General features: G+C 37.5%; 1 protein-coding gene across 1 annotated transcript in view; it reads left to right on the forward strand.

Moving 5' to 3' along the window:
• The window catches only part of ANKRD31 (ankyrin repeat domain 31), a 123,640-nt gene that overhangs the window by 3,892 nt on the left and 104,130 nt on the right, over positions 1-15,618 (forward strand). The window contains exons 2-4 of the mRNA XM_014453789.2: positions 2,899-2,972; positions 7,294-7,403; positions 15,471-15,511. Of these exons, the coding sequence (XP_014309275.2) occupies positions 2,899-2,972; positions 7,294-7,403; positions 15,471-15,511 (225 nt within the window). The remainder of the gene's footprint in view (positions 1-2,898; positions 2,973-7,293; positions 7,404-15,470; positions 15,512-15,618) is intronic.

A 15,618-nucleotide genomic window follows, 5' to 3' on the forward strand; every position in this document is an offset into this window, starting at 1 on the left:
GAGTGAAAGTTTTTAAAAATATGTATTTCAATTAATAAATGAAGAAAGTAATAAAGTAGAATATTGCCATTTTATATACTCCTAATAATTAATAGACCTAGGCAGGGTCATCAATGGTCACTAACATCACAACATGAGTTACAACCATCATATTGAGCAAGTGGCATCTGTTGCCTATCACCAGAAGCAGAAATCCAGACACTTCTCCCCACTGTATCTTGGTATTAGAGTCACTGATGAAAACACAGTGCAGGAACAACACTTCACTCACATAGAGAAGAGACAGAGCAAGATTGGCTTCAATAGTGGGCACTGGTCCCCCATGGCCACTGGCATGCCCACACCCCTCTTGTACCACAGAATGAGGAACTTCATCCTCTCCCCACAGAAGACATATATAGTGGTGGGATTGGCCAGGTGCCATGTGACACACACTTAAACAAATCAAAGGAATGCACATTGAGTCTGAAACAAGGAAAGGTATTTTCACACAAGGTAATAGGTCCCGCACAGCCTGAGAGAACTCTTTGTCTCTTTGTAAGAAAGTGTTTCAAGCTCGAGGCCAAAAGCTGAAAGACTGCATGCACAAGACTGCCTTTCCCGACATATACTTCATTATCTTCTGTAGGAAGTACACATATGCTTCCCCAAATTGAACTTGAATTAGATCAAACCTCTAGGTCTAATAACCAGTTTACAGGAAATATACATGATAGAGGAACATATTAAATAACATGCAGTCAGTAAATGCAAAATGTGGGCAACTCTTCAGTAAAAACAACCCAGTTTTTTCAACAAATAAATTGCAAAGGTGTGGGGGAGGTTGCGGGTAATATATAGATTTAAAAAGAGACTTACATAGCAACTGAATTCAATGTGTACCTTGTTTGGATCCTGATTTGAACAGAACAACTGTAAAAAGAGACACTTGGGGAAATGTAACTAAAATCTCTTTATTGGTTTTCCATTGCTGTATAACAACTTACTCCAAAACTTAGCATCTTAAAACAATAAACATTACTGTCTTGTAGTTTTTGTGCTTCAGGAATCTGGGAGTTGCTTAACTAAATCATCCTACTCAGGGACTCCCAAGGCTGCATTCATCTCAAGGGTTCATGAGAAGGATCCACTTTACACATGGTGGTTTTAAGAATTAGTTCCTCTGGCCTTAGTTCCTCTCTTACCTTCTTGCCACATAGGCTTCTCCACAGGGCATTTCACAACAAGGCGAACTGACTTCCATGAGCAGATAGAAGCAAGAGAGTAAGAGGAAGACAAGATGGAAGCTAGTGAATTTTTGTAATGTAATCTCAGAAGTAACATCCCAACATATTAATAGTGGTATAACTAAGAATGCTAGCAAGTTTAGGTATAAAAAAATGACAGTTATGGTTTCATTTTTTATGCCCGAGTAATATTCCATCTTATATCTGTACCACAACTTTTTTATCCACTCGTCTATTGATAGGTACTTGGTTTGCTTTCATATCTTGGCTATTCTAAATAACACTGCAGTGAACATAGATAGGGATGCATATAATCTTTTGGGTTTCTTCTGATAAATCTCCAGAAGTGGAATTGGTGGGTCATAAAGTAGTTCCATTTTTAATTTTTTGAGGAAACTCCATACTGTTTTCCACAGTGGCTGCACCAGTCTGCATTCCCACCAACAGTGCATGAAGGTTCCCTTTTCTCCACATCCTTGTCAACACTTATCACTTGTTGATGGTAGCCGTTCTGACAGGTGTGAGGTGATATCTCATTGTGGTTTTAATTTTCATTTCTCTGAGAGTGATGTTGAGCATCTTTTTATATGACTGTTGGCCATCTATATGTCCTCTTCAGAGAAGTGTCTACTCAGATCCTGTCCTAATTTCTTGTTAATCCTCACCTGAGAATTTTTTTTCCAATTGACATTTAGAGAGAGAGTGGAAGGGAGGGAGGGAGGGGGAAGATGAGAGAGATAGAGATAGAGAGAGAGAGAGAGAGAGAGAGAGGAAGAGAAAGAAAGAGAGAGAAAAACATCAGTATGAGAAAGACCGATTGGTTGCCTTATGCATGTGACAGTGCTGGCCAGGGATTGAACCTTCAACCCAGGTACGTGCCCTTGACTGGGAATCAAACCCTTGACTCTCTGGTGTGAGGGCCAACACTCTAATCACTTAGCCATTCAGGCCAGGGCCTGTGCTCATTTTTTAAATTAGATTGTTTGTTGTTGCGACAGCCTGGATGGACCTAGAGGGGAGTATGCTCAGTGAAATAAGTCAATCAGAGAAAGAAATACTATATGATTTCACTAATATGCGGAATCTAAAGAACAAAATAAACAAAACGGACTTATAGATGCAGATGGTTGCCAGAAGGGAGAAGGGGTTGGGGATTGGGTGAAAAAGGTGAAGGGATTAAGAACAAATTGGCAGTTACAAAATAGTCACAGGTATGTAAAGGAAAGCATAGGGAACATAGTCAATAATATTGTATGGTGCCAGTTGGGAACTGGAAATATTGAGGGGGACACTTTGTAAAGTATATGATTGTCTAACGTCTAAGCTGTACACCCTAAACCAGTGTTTGGCAAACTGCGGCTCGCGAGCCACATGCGGCTCTTTGGCCCCTTGAGTGTGGCTCTTTCTAAGCCTTAGGAGTACCCTAATTAAGTTAATAACAATGTACCTACCTATATAGTTTAAGTTTAAAAAATTTGGCTCTCAAAAGAAATTTCAATTGTTGTACTGTTGATATTTGGCTCTGTTGACTAATGAGTTTGCTGACCACTGCCCTAAACCAATACAAAATAAAATTGACAGTAAACTGTAGGAAAAAACCTGACAGTTAAATTGTTAGTCTTTGTTTAGGAAACATGATAACAATCTGTACCTTCTTTTTGGTATTTGAAAGGTTGCTCTTTGATCAAGACACATCTCTTAGATCTGAGTTCAGTCTCCATCCTGATATAAGTGGAATATGCAAAGGTGAGAAATAATTCTTTTCACTAAGCAGTCCATTTAATTTCTCAGGTGTTACTATTTCATTAATGTCTCCTTTTATATTTAGTCTTGTTCTTTAACTTTACACAGAGTTAGTTTCTTTGAGGCATCTGTAATAGACCCTGAGGTCTATTAAGGTCTGTTACTATGAGGGCAGCAATGGGGATTATACTTCTGGAAGATGTTTACAACAGAGATATGGTAGTAGTACTGAGATAGCTCTTCTCTGCCCCCCAACTCTATAGCTTAACCCTAGAAGCTGCAAAAGTAAATAATACTTTTTTCTTGTTAATCCTCTCCCAAGGATATTTTTCCCATTGATTTTTAGAGAGAGGAGGGAGGGGGAGAGAGATAGAGAAACATCAATGTGAGAGAGACACATTGACTGGTTGCCTCCTACACACACCCCAACAGGAGCTGGGAATCAAACCTGCAACCCGGGTACGTGCTCTTGACTGGGAATTGAACCTACGACCCTCTGGTATACAGGCCAACGCTCTAACTACTGAGCAACAACTGCCAGGGCAGTAAATAGTACATTTTAATAACCAGTCTGATTCTTTCAGTCAAAATTAAGTTGCAGATATCCTTGGTATATATTTTTATTTATTTTCATTTTATTATTTTTTATTGAGGTATAAGTAACATATAACCTCATTATTTTCAAGTGTAAAAAATAATGATTCAGTATCCTATATAATAAAACCCTTATATGCAAATAGACTGAATGGCGGATTGACCAGCAGAAAGACTGGTCACTGTGATGCACACTGACCACCAGGGGGCAGATGTTTAATGCAGGAATTGCTCCTTCATTGAGCATCTGGCCCCCTGCACCCCCAGAGGGAAGTGACTGGCAGCAGTGATCAGGGGGTGAGGCTGGCCAGTGGGCAGCGCCAGGCTGCCAGCCAAGGTAGGTGCCAGCAGGCCCCCTCCCCCCATCGCCGTGCCTGCTGGTTGCCCCACAGATGGCCCTGATCGCCGGCCAGGCCTAGGGACCATACCCTATATAATGGGAACAGTCTCTTAGATTTAAAAATTAAAACCTGGCAAGGCTACTCTAACACTGAAAAAACAGGATGATGCAGTAATGACATGCATGGACTCTGGCTTGCACATTTTGTGGTCAGCCTTGATTCTGACACTTATAACTGTGTGACAAAGCCAATTACTTAACTTCTCTCTGCTTCAGTTTTTCCACCCATAAGATGGGGAAAATGGTACTACTGCCTCAGAAGGATCATGTTATGTACTACTTTTTATAATCAGGGCAAAAAAATGCAGCTGCCCATACAACAGCAAGATGCCTTTCACCCGTATGAAAAGCATGGTCACTGGTGCATACAGTGTTCGGATTGCGAGAGGGATGTCCGACTGCTGGTTTAGACCCGACATCCCCTGAGGGGGTCCCGGATTGCAAGAGGACGCAGGCCGGGCTGAGGGACCCCCCTTCATGCACGGATTTCATGTACTGGGCCTCTAGTTTCTATATATTTTGAAATGATCACTACAGTAAGTCTAGTTAACATAGTCTATTACATTAGTGCAGTTAACATTGTCACACAATAAGTCTAGTTATATATTTTTCAAAAGTGCCTGTCACCTGCCAATTCATACTTCCTGAGTCCACTTCTAGATCAATTTAAATGGTGTCTAGAAAAGCCTATCACTAATTGTTACTGTTTAAAAAGTTCAGTTCTGCAGTTGGTGTTTAAATGGTAGGTTATCTCCTTTTATTATTTCTTCTTGTGAGAATTTTCATTTTGGAGGATGTCTGGAAATGAGTATAGAAGAAAAATTTCCTAAACACCATGAAGATCTTTGTATAGTTTGCAATGTCTTTTCACTGTACATTACTTCACCTCATACCACAATGGCAAGTTACAGTTTCGTCTTGGAGTGGTTTTTCTTACTTGTAATTGGAAGGGACAGTGAGTAATATTGGTCTCCAGAATGTATTCTTTGATGTATAAAGTGCCAGTAGGAAAAAAGTTAGAGGTCTGCTTTAGTATTCTATCCAAGTTTTTTCTTTTATTTCCTTTTCCAAATAGACTTTTATTATTTTTGCTAATTACTAAAAGTATAAAACATTTTAAAAATAAAAAATTATATTATGTAGAAAATTGAAGATCCTATCCCCTATTCTTTCCTATAGTTCCACTCCCAACAATTGCCAGCATTTAGTATTTGTATATCCTTCTAGACTTTTGTATGCCAACATAAATATCTCTTATCATAATTGCTATTGTACTACATAATATGTTTCATATTTTGTTATATTTATCTACCTTAACCTTTTAAATTGCTACATATTATTTTGTATGAATGTACCCTTACTTAATAAATAGATTATATTTTTGATGTTTCTCAATACTATAACAAATATGAATATTCTAATGCTTACACCTTTGCCTACTTTTTAATTATTTATTTAGAATAAATAACTAGCTAAAATTAGATTAACTTTCAAATAATGTATTCTGATTTTAAAGGATCTGACATGTGTCAGATCTTGACATTATGGACCCCTAGAAAAATGGCTTTCCCCTCTAACCAACATAGGACATATTCAGTCTTTGCAAAACTAATAAATAAAAAGTATCTGATTATTTTAATTTTAAAGACTATTTAGGCATATATTAATATTGATCATACTTTTTTTTGGTGTGAATTGCCTTATATATCTCCTAATCTTTATTATTGATTTATAAGAGCATTTTACATATTAAATATAACAAAAATTGTCATATGTATTGCAAATAGGTTTTCCCAGTTTCTTAGTTATGTTTTCATGTTATTCATGATATATTTTGTATTGTAGAAGTTTTAAGTTTTTATACAGTAAAAGTCAGTCTTTTTTTTTTTTTAACTTCTTTTTTTTTAATCCTCACCCGAGGATATTTTTCCATTGAATTTTAGAGAGAGTGGAAGAGAGAGAGAAATATCAATGTGAGAGAAACACATCAATTGGTTGTCTCCTGCATGCACCCCAACCAGGGCCCAGAGATGAGTCTGCAACCCAGGTATGTGCCCTTGACCGGAATGGAATCTGGGACTCTTTGGTCCACAGGCTGATGCTTTTATCCACTGAGCCAAACCGGCTAGGGCAGTCTCTTCTTCTTTTTTTTTTTTTTTTTAAGGTTTATTAGTTTTTTCAAATTTAGAAATAGTTTACCTATTTCAAGACTATAAAGTATTTTCTTCTCTCCTTTTTTTCACTTATTATATTTACAGCTTTTACAAATAATCTCTTTGGAATATTTTGGCCTATGGGAAGGTAGTTCTAAATTTATTTTTTTCTAAATGATTAACCAATTTTCCCAATATTATTCATTGAATAATTCTTCTTGGTGCCACTGTTTAAAATACCATATTGTTACATATTAAATTCCTAGATATATATGTCTGTTTCCCACTTTTTCTTTTGTTTCATTGATCTTTTTGACTATTTCTACTTCTGTGCCATTATTACATTATTTTACCAACCTTAGCTTTTAGTACATTTCTATATCTGGGCAGGAATATATCTTCCTACACAGAGTAGCTGGCTACAACATTCATCCTAAGTTTCTTGGATACAAACAGCAAGCTCAGTACCATTGTGAACTTCTAATCTACCCTCTTGCATCTTTGTTGGTGCGATTTCTGAGCTGGGTAGTTTTCCGGGATTCTGATGGAAAAAGTCCATATACTAGTAGTTACTTCTGAAGGAACCCCTCCTTTTCTATGTTGAGTGACCAGCTGTTTACTAATATTTTCTATTTAATCTATTTTCATCTTCTAATCTATAGAGGGTATCTTCCCCCCACCCCCCACCCCCGCCTTTTTTTTTTTTTTAACCATTGCTGTTTTGGATTTTTAAAACCTAATCATTTCTTTGGATTCTTTTTAGGAATTGGGAAGGGAAGAAAGTTAAAATATGGGCTCAATTTGCCATCTTGAAACAGAAATTTGGACTTTTTTTGAATTATATACTAGCATGATGGGTTTTTAAAAAGACCTAAAAATTTTTTTTAAAAGGAAAGTATTCTTTCTAGTGGGATTTAAGTCTATATAATTTTCTATTTATATCCTTTGCATCATTCATCCTGAAAAAAAGTAACTATCAAGTATTATTTTATTTACTGTAATGTGTATGTTTCTTCCTAATTAATAAGTTAAAAACCATAATTCATAAAAGTGACAATTAGGAAATTATAATTTACAAAATGACCTTTAATGACTTTTTTTTACTATCTTTAAATCCTTGAGTCATTGTCAGAGCAATAAAACTGTTATGAATGACTATGATTATATTCCATTCTAGGCACATGCTCTCCTGAGATTCAACTTGGGTTGAAGCTCAGAGAGGATCCACAAAAGCAAATAAGTAAAAAGAAGACTATGCCTGTGCTTAATGAGGATGCAGTCTTACAGGTGTGTGAGCATATTGATTAAATACATACTTGTTAAAAATTGGAAATGCTACTTTAAAGAGTGACAAATTACTAATGATTAATTCTTTTTGTCTGTTATTTTGCTGCTTCTTTCTTTTATCAGTTCTTTTCTCCTTTCTTAGCTAATCATTCTGTTTCTCTGTTGCAAATTTATTGAAAGACAGTTGTTTTAGGAGGAGGTGTTAAAATATTTCCTTTTTCCTCTTTATTTTTCTCTTTCAGTAGAGATGTGGAAGTGGGAGGAACAGAATGTTATAAGAGGTTAGAATTATATTAGAATATAATAATTACAGTTTTCATCTCCATGATATGTCAGAGTCATCTTAAATTTGTGAAGAAGATACTAGTCTGTGTGGTAGAATTTGAGGTATGGGCCACTGAAAGGCTTTTCTGTTGTTCTGTGTGTGTGAATGCATGTGTGTGTACACACGCTTATATACACACATTTTTATTTGCTTTGTAATGTAATCACCTTGAGGTAAGGTAAGGGGTGATTTAGTTAGTACCTTGACCTTGGCATAAATAAATTAGCTAACCAGAGATACCTACAAAGTCTTAAGGAATGGAAGGGAAGATTTGACCATGAGGATCTATTTAATATTGTACCTAGGAAGGTGTCTCACTTGAATTATCTCTGATTAAAAGAAAATTTTAACATAAAATATTTTTTCTTGAAGCTGAAATGTCTATATTTAGTTTCTAATAATTTGCTTAAAATCATTTTGCAATTTCTGAGTTAAGGGAAAAACATTTTCCTCCTTAGTCTTAGTAATTGTGAAATGGGAAATAATAATTTTAGCAGTTTATTTCAGAAGCATTTGCTATGAGAATATTGTACCAGGCTCTAGATTATACCTCAGAACAGTGATTTTGAAAGTTTGATTATCAGACTCATTTGGATAGCTTTTTAAAAATATAGACTCTTGCCCTAACCGGTTTGGCTCAGTGGATAGAGCGTCGGCCTGCGGACTCAAGGGACCCAGGTTCGATTCTGGTCAAGGGCATGTACCTTGGTTGCGAGCACATCCCCAGTGGGGAGTGTGCAGGAGGCAGCTGCTCGATGTTTCTCTCTCATCGATGTTTCTGACTCTCTATCCCTCTCACTACCTCTCTGTAAAAAATCAATAAAATATATTTTTTAAAAAATAGACTCTTAACACCTGTACTTGAGTGGAACTTAGGAATCTCCATTTTTTAAAATACATATTTTATTGATTTTTTACAGAGAGGAAGGGAGAGGGATAGAGAGTTAGAAACATCAATCAGCTGCCTCCTGCACACTCCCTATTGAGGATGTGCCTGAAACCAAGGTACATGCCCTTGACCAGAATCGAACCCAGGACCCTTCAGTCCGCAGGCCAATGCTCTATCTACTGAGCCAAACCGGTTAGGGCAGGAATCTCCATTTTGAAAGACTCCCAAGTAATTTCTGATAATCAACCAGCTTGGAACAATTGCTTTACAGGACTTTAAGAGTTAATGATTATATCTTTCAAAGGTTGGACATCAGATAGTAAATCAGCCATCTGCTGTATGGGCTTGTTGTAAAATTAGAAGAAGAAGGATAAATGAAGTACTTGATATTTGTTCCTCTTTTTTTCACCTTCATGGGAATTCATTGGTAGTAAAATAGATACCTCCTTTAACTTTCCACTATCCCTCTTTTTTTTTGCCTGCAGTAAAAGTTAGACCATATAACCAAAATGTTTAAACATCTGTAGTGAATTTTAATATTATTTTAAAAATTGATACATATTGTTCTCATTATTTTTATTTTTATTCTATGAAAATAAACCATTAGGGGAAGGGAAATATTCTTTCCCCACCTTAAAAAACAGACCCCAACACTTTTCCACAGTTATTCTTTCTTTATATTCCAACACTCAGAACCCTTGTGACATTAGCTAGTGGGGGCTTGTTGTGTGAACCATGGATGGAAATGCAAGTGGGCCTCAGCCAAGGAGACGGACAGACTTGGGTCTCTTTCCCTCAACCTTTACACTTGGTCAATTTGAAATAAAAAATCACTCTAGGGCAGTGGTTCTCAATCTTCCTAATGCCTCAACCCTTTAATACAGTTCCTCATGTTGTGGTGACCCCCAATTTCATTGTTACAAATTGAACATAATTAAAGCATAGTGATTAATCACAAAAACAATATGTAATTATATGTGTTTTCCAATGGTCTTATTAGGCGACCCCTGTGAAAGGGTCATTTGACCCCCAAAGGGGTCGCGACCCACAGGTTGAGAACCACTGCTCTAGGGGGTGGGGGGAGAAGAAATTATATGAGAGAAATTGATTTTATCAAATAAAGAAATGGAGAGACCAGAAAAGATGCTTTCCCATAATTATTTTCTTTTTTTTGACTTATAAATAGCATATTTTTATTCATTAAATCATTTTTTTATTGCTTAAAGTATTACAAAGGGTATTACATATGTCTCCTTTTTTCCCCCGCCCTTGACAATCCCCTGGCCTCCCCTACCCCCCAGTGTCTTATGTCCATTGGTTATGCTTATATGCATGCATATAAGTCCTTCGGTTGATCTCTTACCCCTCCCTTCTGCCCCCCTACCCTCTCCGGCCTTCCTGCTGCAGTTTGGCAGTCTGTTTGAGGCAGCTCTGCCTCTGTATCTATTTTTGTTCATAAGTTTATAATGGTCTTTATTATCCATGAGTGAGTGAGATCATGTGGTGTTTTTCCTTCATTGACTGGCTTATTTCACTTAGCATAATGCTCTCCAGTTCCATCCATGCCGTTGCAAATGGTAAGAGTTCCTTCTTTTTTACAGCAGCGTAGTATTCCATCGTGTAGATGTACCACGGTTTTCTAATCCATTCATCTACTGATGGGCACTTAGGCTGTTTCCAGATCTTAGCTATGGTGAATTGTGCTGCTATGAACATATGGGTGCATATATCCTTTCTCATTGGTGTTTCTGGTTTCTTGGGATATATTCCTAGAAGTGAGATCACAGGGTCAAATGGGAGTTCCATTTTTAGTTTTTTGAGGAAACTCCATACTGTCTTCCACAGTGGCTGCACCAGTCTGCATTCCCACCAGCAGTGCACGAGTGTTCCTTTTTCTCCACATCCTCTCCAGCACTTGTCGTTTGTGGATTTGTTGATGATTGCCATTCTGACAGGTGTGAGATGGTACCTCATTGTTGTTTTGATTTGCATCTCTCTTATAATTAGTGACTTTGAGCATGTTTTCATATGTCTCTTGGCTTTCTGAATGTCCTCTTTTGAAAGGTGTCTATTTAGATCCTTTGCCCATTTTTTGATTGGATTGTTTATCTTTCTTTTGTTAAGTTGTATGAGTTCCCTATAAATTTTGGAGATTAGGCCCTTATCAGATATGACATTGGCAAATATGTTTTCCCACGCAGTGGGCTTTCTTGTTGTTTTGTTGATGGTTTCTTTTGCTGTGCAGAAGTTTTTTATTTTGATGAAGTCCCATTTGTTCATTTTCTCTTTAGTTTCAAGTGCCCTAGGAGCTGTATCAGTGAAGAAATTGCTTCGGCATATGTCTGAGATTTTGTTGCCTTTGGATTCTTCTAGAATTTTTATGGTTTCCCGTCGTACATTTAAGTCCTTTATCCATTTTGAGTTTATTCTTGTGTATGGTGTAAGTTGGTGGTCTAGTTTCATTTTCTTGCATGTATCTGTCCAATTTTCCCAACACCATTTATTGAAGAGACTATCTTGAGTCCATTGTATGTTCTTGCCTCCTTTGTCAAATATTAATTGAGCATATTGGTTCGGGCCGATTTCTGGGCTCTCTATTCTATTCCATTGATCTATATGTCTGTTCTTGTGCCAATACCAGGCAGTTTTGAGAACAGTGGCTTTGTAATACAGCTTGATATCTGGTATTGAGATCCCACCTACTTTGTTCTTTCTCAGGATCACTGCAGCTATTCGAGGTCTTTTTTTATTCCAGATGAATTTTTGGAGAGTACGTTCTAGATCTGTGAAATATGCCGTTGGTATTTTAATGGGAAATGCGTTGAATTTATAGATTACTTTGGGTAGTATGGACATTTTGATGATGTTGATTCTAACCCATAATTATTTTCAAATAATAAAATATATTGCTTTATAACTTGAATTGATTTCTAAATAAATTCCAAAAAATTACTAAATGGATTTCTAAATAAATTCTTCCTTAGTACTCGTATACAATATTTATTTTCAACTTCAAAACAGAATATTTTAGAAATGATGGACTATTTTAGATAAGGATAAACTTTGTAGAAATTGAGGATATTTGGTTTGTTATATACTATACTAATTTTTAAAAATATAGGCAGGTAATGGCCGGTGTGGCTCAGTTGGCTGCGCGTTGTCTTGTCCACCAAAAGGTTGCCAGTTTGATTCCCGGTCAAGGACACATGGCTGAGTTGTGGGCTCAGTCTCCGGTAGGGGGTGTGCAGGAGACAACCAATCAATGTTACACTCTCACATCGATGTTTCTCTCTCTCTCTAAAAAAAACCAATACACTATTCTTAAAAAGTAAAATAAAAATATAAACAGCATCTGCCCTAACCGGTTTGGCTCAGTGGATAGGGCGTTGGCCTGCTGACTGAAAGGTCCCAGGTTCGATTCCAGTCAAGGGCATGTACCTTGGTTGCAGGCACATCCCCAGTAGGAGGTGTGCAGGAGGCAGCTGATCGATGTTTCTCTCTCATCAATGTTTCTAACTCTCTATCCCTCTCCCTTCCACTCTGTGAAAAATCAATAAAAAAAAAATACATAAGCAGCATCTTTTAAAATATTTCATATTCATCATTTTTGTTGGGTCTTGCAATACCTTTTCTTATTATTTACAGGTGCTATATAGCAAGCAGTTTTTATTTTTAAATTTTTATTTTTTATTTTATTTGAACATTTATTTTCATTGATATATATAAAGTGGGACAAAAGTAGATTTACAGTTATAAGTATGAGAAACAGTTTATTCTTGTGTTATTATTTATTAACTAGAGGCCTAGTGCATGAATTTGTGCACCAGTGGCATCCCTTGGCCTGACCTGCGGGATCAGGCTGAAACCGCCTCTCCGATATCCCCTGAGGGACCCCATGGTTGCACGATCAGGGCGGGGAGGGACTTGGGAGGTTGGCCAGCTGGGGAGGGACTGCAGGAGGGCTCTAGGGCGTGTCCGGCCCGTCTCACTCAGTCCCAATTGGCCGGACCCCAGCAGCAAGCTAACCTACCGGTCAGAGTGTCTGCCCCCTGGTGGTCAGTGCATGTCATAGCGAGCGGTTGAACGGCCTTAACATATCATTAGCATATTATGCTTTGATTGGTTGAATGGACGACTGGACAACCGGACACTTAGCATATTAGGCTTTTATTATAAGGATTACTGTATTATTTGCCATACAAACAACTGTAAACCTACTTTTGCCCCACCTATATAGTACCTGTTTTATTATATTTCTAGGTGACATATTTTTTTGGAAAGCAGTTTTTTAACTTTACATGGAAAATGTTTAGTATAGCAGTTTCTGAGAGGATGTTTTTGAATGATATTAACATTTAAATAATAGATTTTAGTATAGTAGATTACCCTCCATAATGTAGGTGGCCCTCATCCAACCAGTTGAAGGTCTCAATAAAACAAAAAGACCAGCCGCCCTGAGCAAGACAGAATTTTCCAGCAGACAGCCTTTGGACTTCGTCTACATCATCAGTTTTCCTGAGTCTTGAGCCTCGTGACCCACACTGCAGATTGGACTTGCCAGTCCATGAAGCCAATTCCTTATAATACATCTCTTTCTATACATATGTACATATTCTATTGGTTTTGTTTCTCTGGAGAATGCTGATTAGTACAGGGGCATCACTGGTTTTATTATAATCCATTTTTGATCATATAGAAAATACTTGTTTAACAGGGAATAATGATTAATTCAATCTTACGGATATTACCTGTGGAACTCTTTATCTGAGCGGTGTGAATTCAGGTTGAATCTCACTTTCCTTCTGCATTCTGCAGCTTTCACCTTCCATCCTTACCCATATGTAAAGGTGAAATCAGTTTAAATCAGCGGTTCTCAACCTGTGGGTCGCGACCCCTTTGGGGGTCAAACGACCCTTTCACAGGGGTCGCCTAAGACCATCGGAAAACACATATATAATTACATATTGTTTTTGTGATTAATCACTGTGCTTTAATTATGTTCAATTTGTAACAATGAAAATACATCCTGCATATCAGATATTTACATTACGATTCATAACAGTAGCAAAATTACAGTTATGAAGTAGCAATGAAAATAATTTTATGGTTGGAGGGTCACCACAACATGAGGAACTGTATTAAAGGGTCGCAGCATTAGGAAGGTTGAGAACCACTGGTTTAAATGAACATTAATGAGAACCTTGAAGGAAATGAACAATCACAAGCTTGTTTGATGACCATGTAATAGAAGAAGGATCATGGTTGGCAAGGCCAGCACTCATAGAGAGATTTATATCTATATATAGTACCTGTTTTATTATATATGTAGCTGAAGCTGGTGTGTGTGTGTGTGTGTGTGTGTGTGTGTGTGTGTGTGTATCAGTATCAGTCTTTTTAAGCCCCAGTAGGGAGGTGACATTCTCTTTTTAAAAAAATATATATTTTATTGATTTTTCAGAGAGGAAGGGAGAGGGATAGAGAGTGAGAAACATCGATGAGAGAGAAACATTGATCAGCTGCCTCCTGCACACCCCCCACTGGGGAAGTGCCCACAACCAAGGTACATGCCCTTGACCGGAATCAAATCCAGGACCCCCCCCAGTCCGTAGGCCGACACTCTATCCACTGAGCCAAACCAGCCAGGGCGATATTCTCTCTTAATCAGAATTCTTACTCATTGCTTGTGGGAAATGTAGAATGGTTGCAGTCTCTGTGGAAAATGGTATAGTGATCCCACAAAATATTATACATAGGATCCAAAAATTCCACTTTTGCAATTATACCTAAAATAAGTGGATATAGAGACTCAGAAATATATTTGTTTACTCACATTCATAGAAACATTATTCACAATAGCCAAAAGGTGGAAGTAACCAAAGTGTCTACTAATAAATGAGTGGGTAGACAAAATATGGTACATACAATGGAATATTCTTCAGCCATGCTACAACATGGATAAACCTTGAAGACATTATACTAAGTGAAATAAACCACTCATAAGAGGACAAATATATGTAGTATTTCTTTTTTTTTTAAATCCTCATCGAGGATATTTTTCCATTATTTTTAGAGAGAGTGGAAGGGAGGGAGAGAGGCAGAGAGAAACATCGGACTGGTTGCTTCCCACACGTGCCCCCACTTGGGTCCAGGGATTGAGCCTGCAACCGATGTACATGCCCTTGACCGGGAATTGAACCCGTGACCCTTCAGCCCGCTGGCCAGCACTCTATCCACTAGGCAAAACTGGCCAGGGCTGCAGTATTTTTTTAAAAATATATTTTATTGATTTTTTACAGAGAAGAAGGGAGAGGGATAGAGAGTTAGAAACATCGATGAGAGAGAAACATCGATCAGCTGCCTCCTGCACGCCCCCCAGTGGGGATGTGCCTGCAACCAAGGTATATGCACTTGACCGGAATCGAACCTGGGACCCTTCAGTCCGCAGGCCGACGCTCTATCCACTGAGCCAAACCGGTTCGGCTACAGTATTTTTTTTTTATATGAGCTACTTAGAGTAGTCAAATTCATAGAGACAAAAAGTAAAAGGGTAGATGCTGAGGGTTGGTGGGGTGGTGAATGGACAGTTAGTGTTTAATGGGTATGGAGTTTTAGTAGGAGAGGATGAATAACTTCTGGAGATGGATGGTGGTGATGGTTGCACATCATTGTGAATATATATGTACCACAGAACTGTACATGGTTAAAATTGTAAATTTTATTTTATACGTATTTTACCACAATAAAAAAGATGCTAAGAAAGAATAATATGAATCACCTTAAATGTTAAATTTTTAGTGTGTTGCATTGGGTTAGTATTCATCAGTTGGAAAACTACTGTGTTTTTTTTCCCTAGCAACCTCAAGATGAAATGGAACAAAATCAAGCTCTGTTAGAGTAAGCATTCTAATTTTTGGCTTTATTATGTTATAGATACTTAGTCATTTTGTACATCAAAAATGTCTTCATTTTCGTTTTAGAATTATGTTTTTGAATAATTGCCT

Source organism: Myotis lucifugus, unplaced genomic scaffold (genome assembly GCF_000147115.1).
Source record: "Myotis lucifugus unplaced genomic scaffold, Myoluc2.0 scaffold_0, whole genome shotgun sequence".
In the NCBI taxonomy this organism is placed as follows: domain Eukaryota; kingdom Metazoa; phylum Chordata; class Mammalia; order Chiroptera; family Vespertilionidae; genus Myotis; species Myotis lucifugus.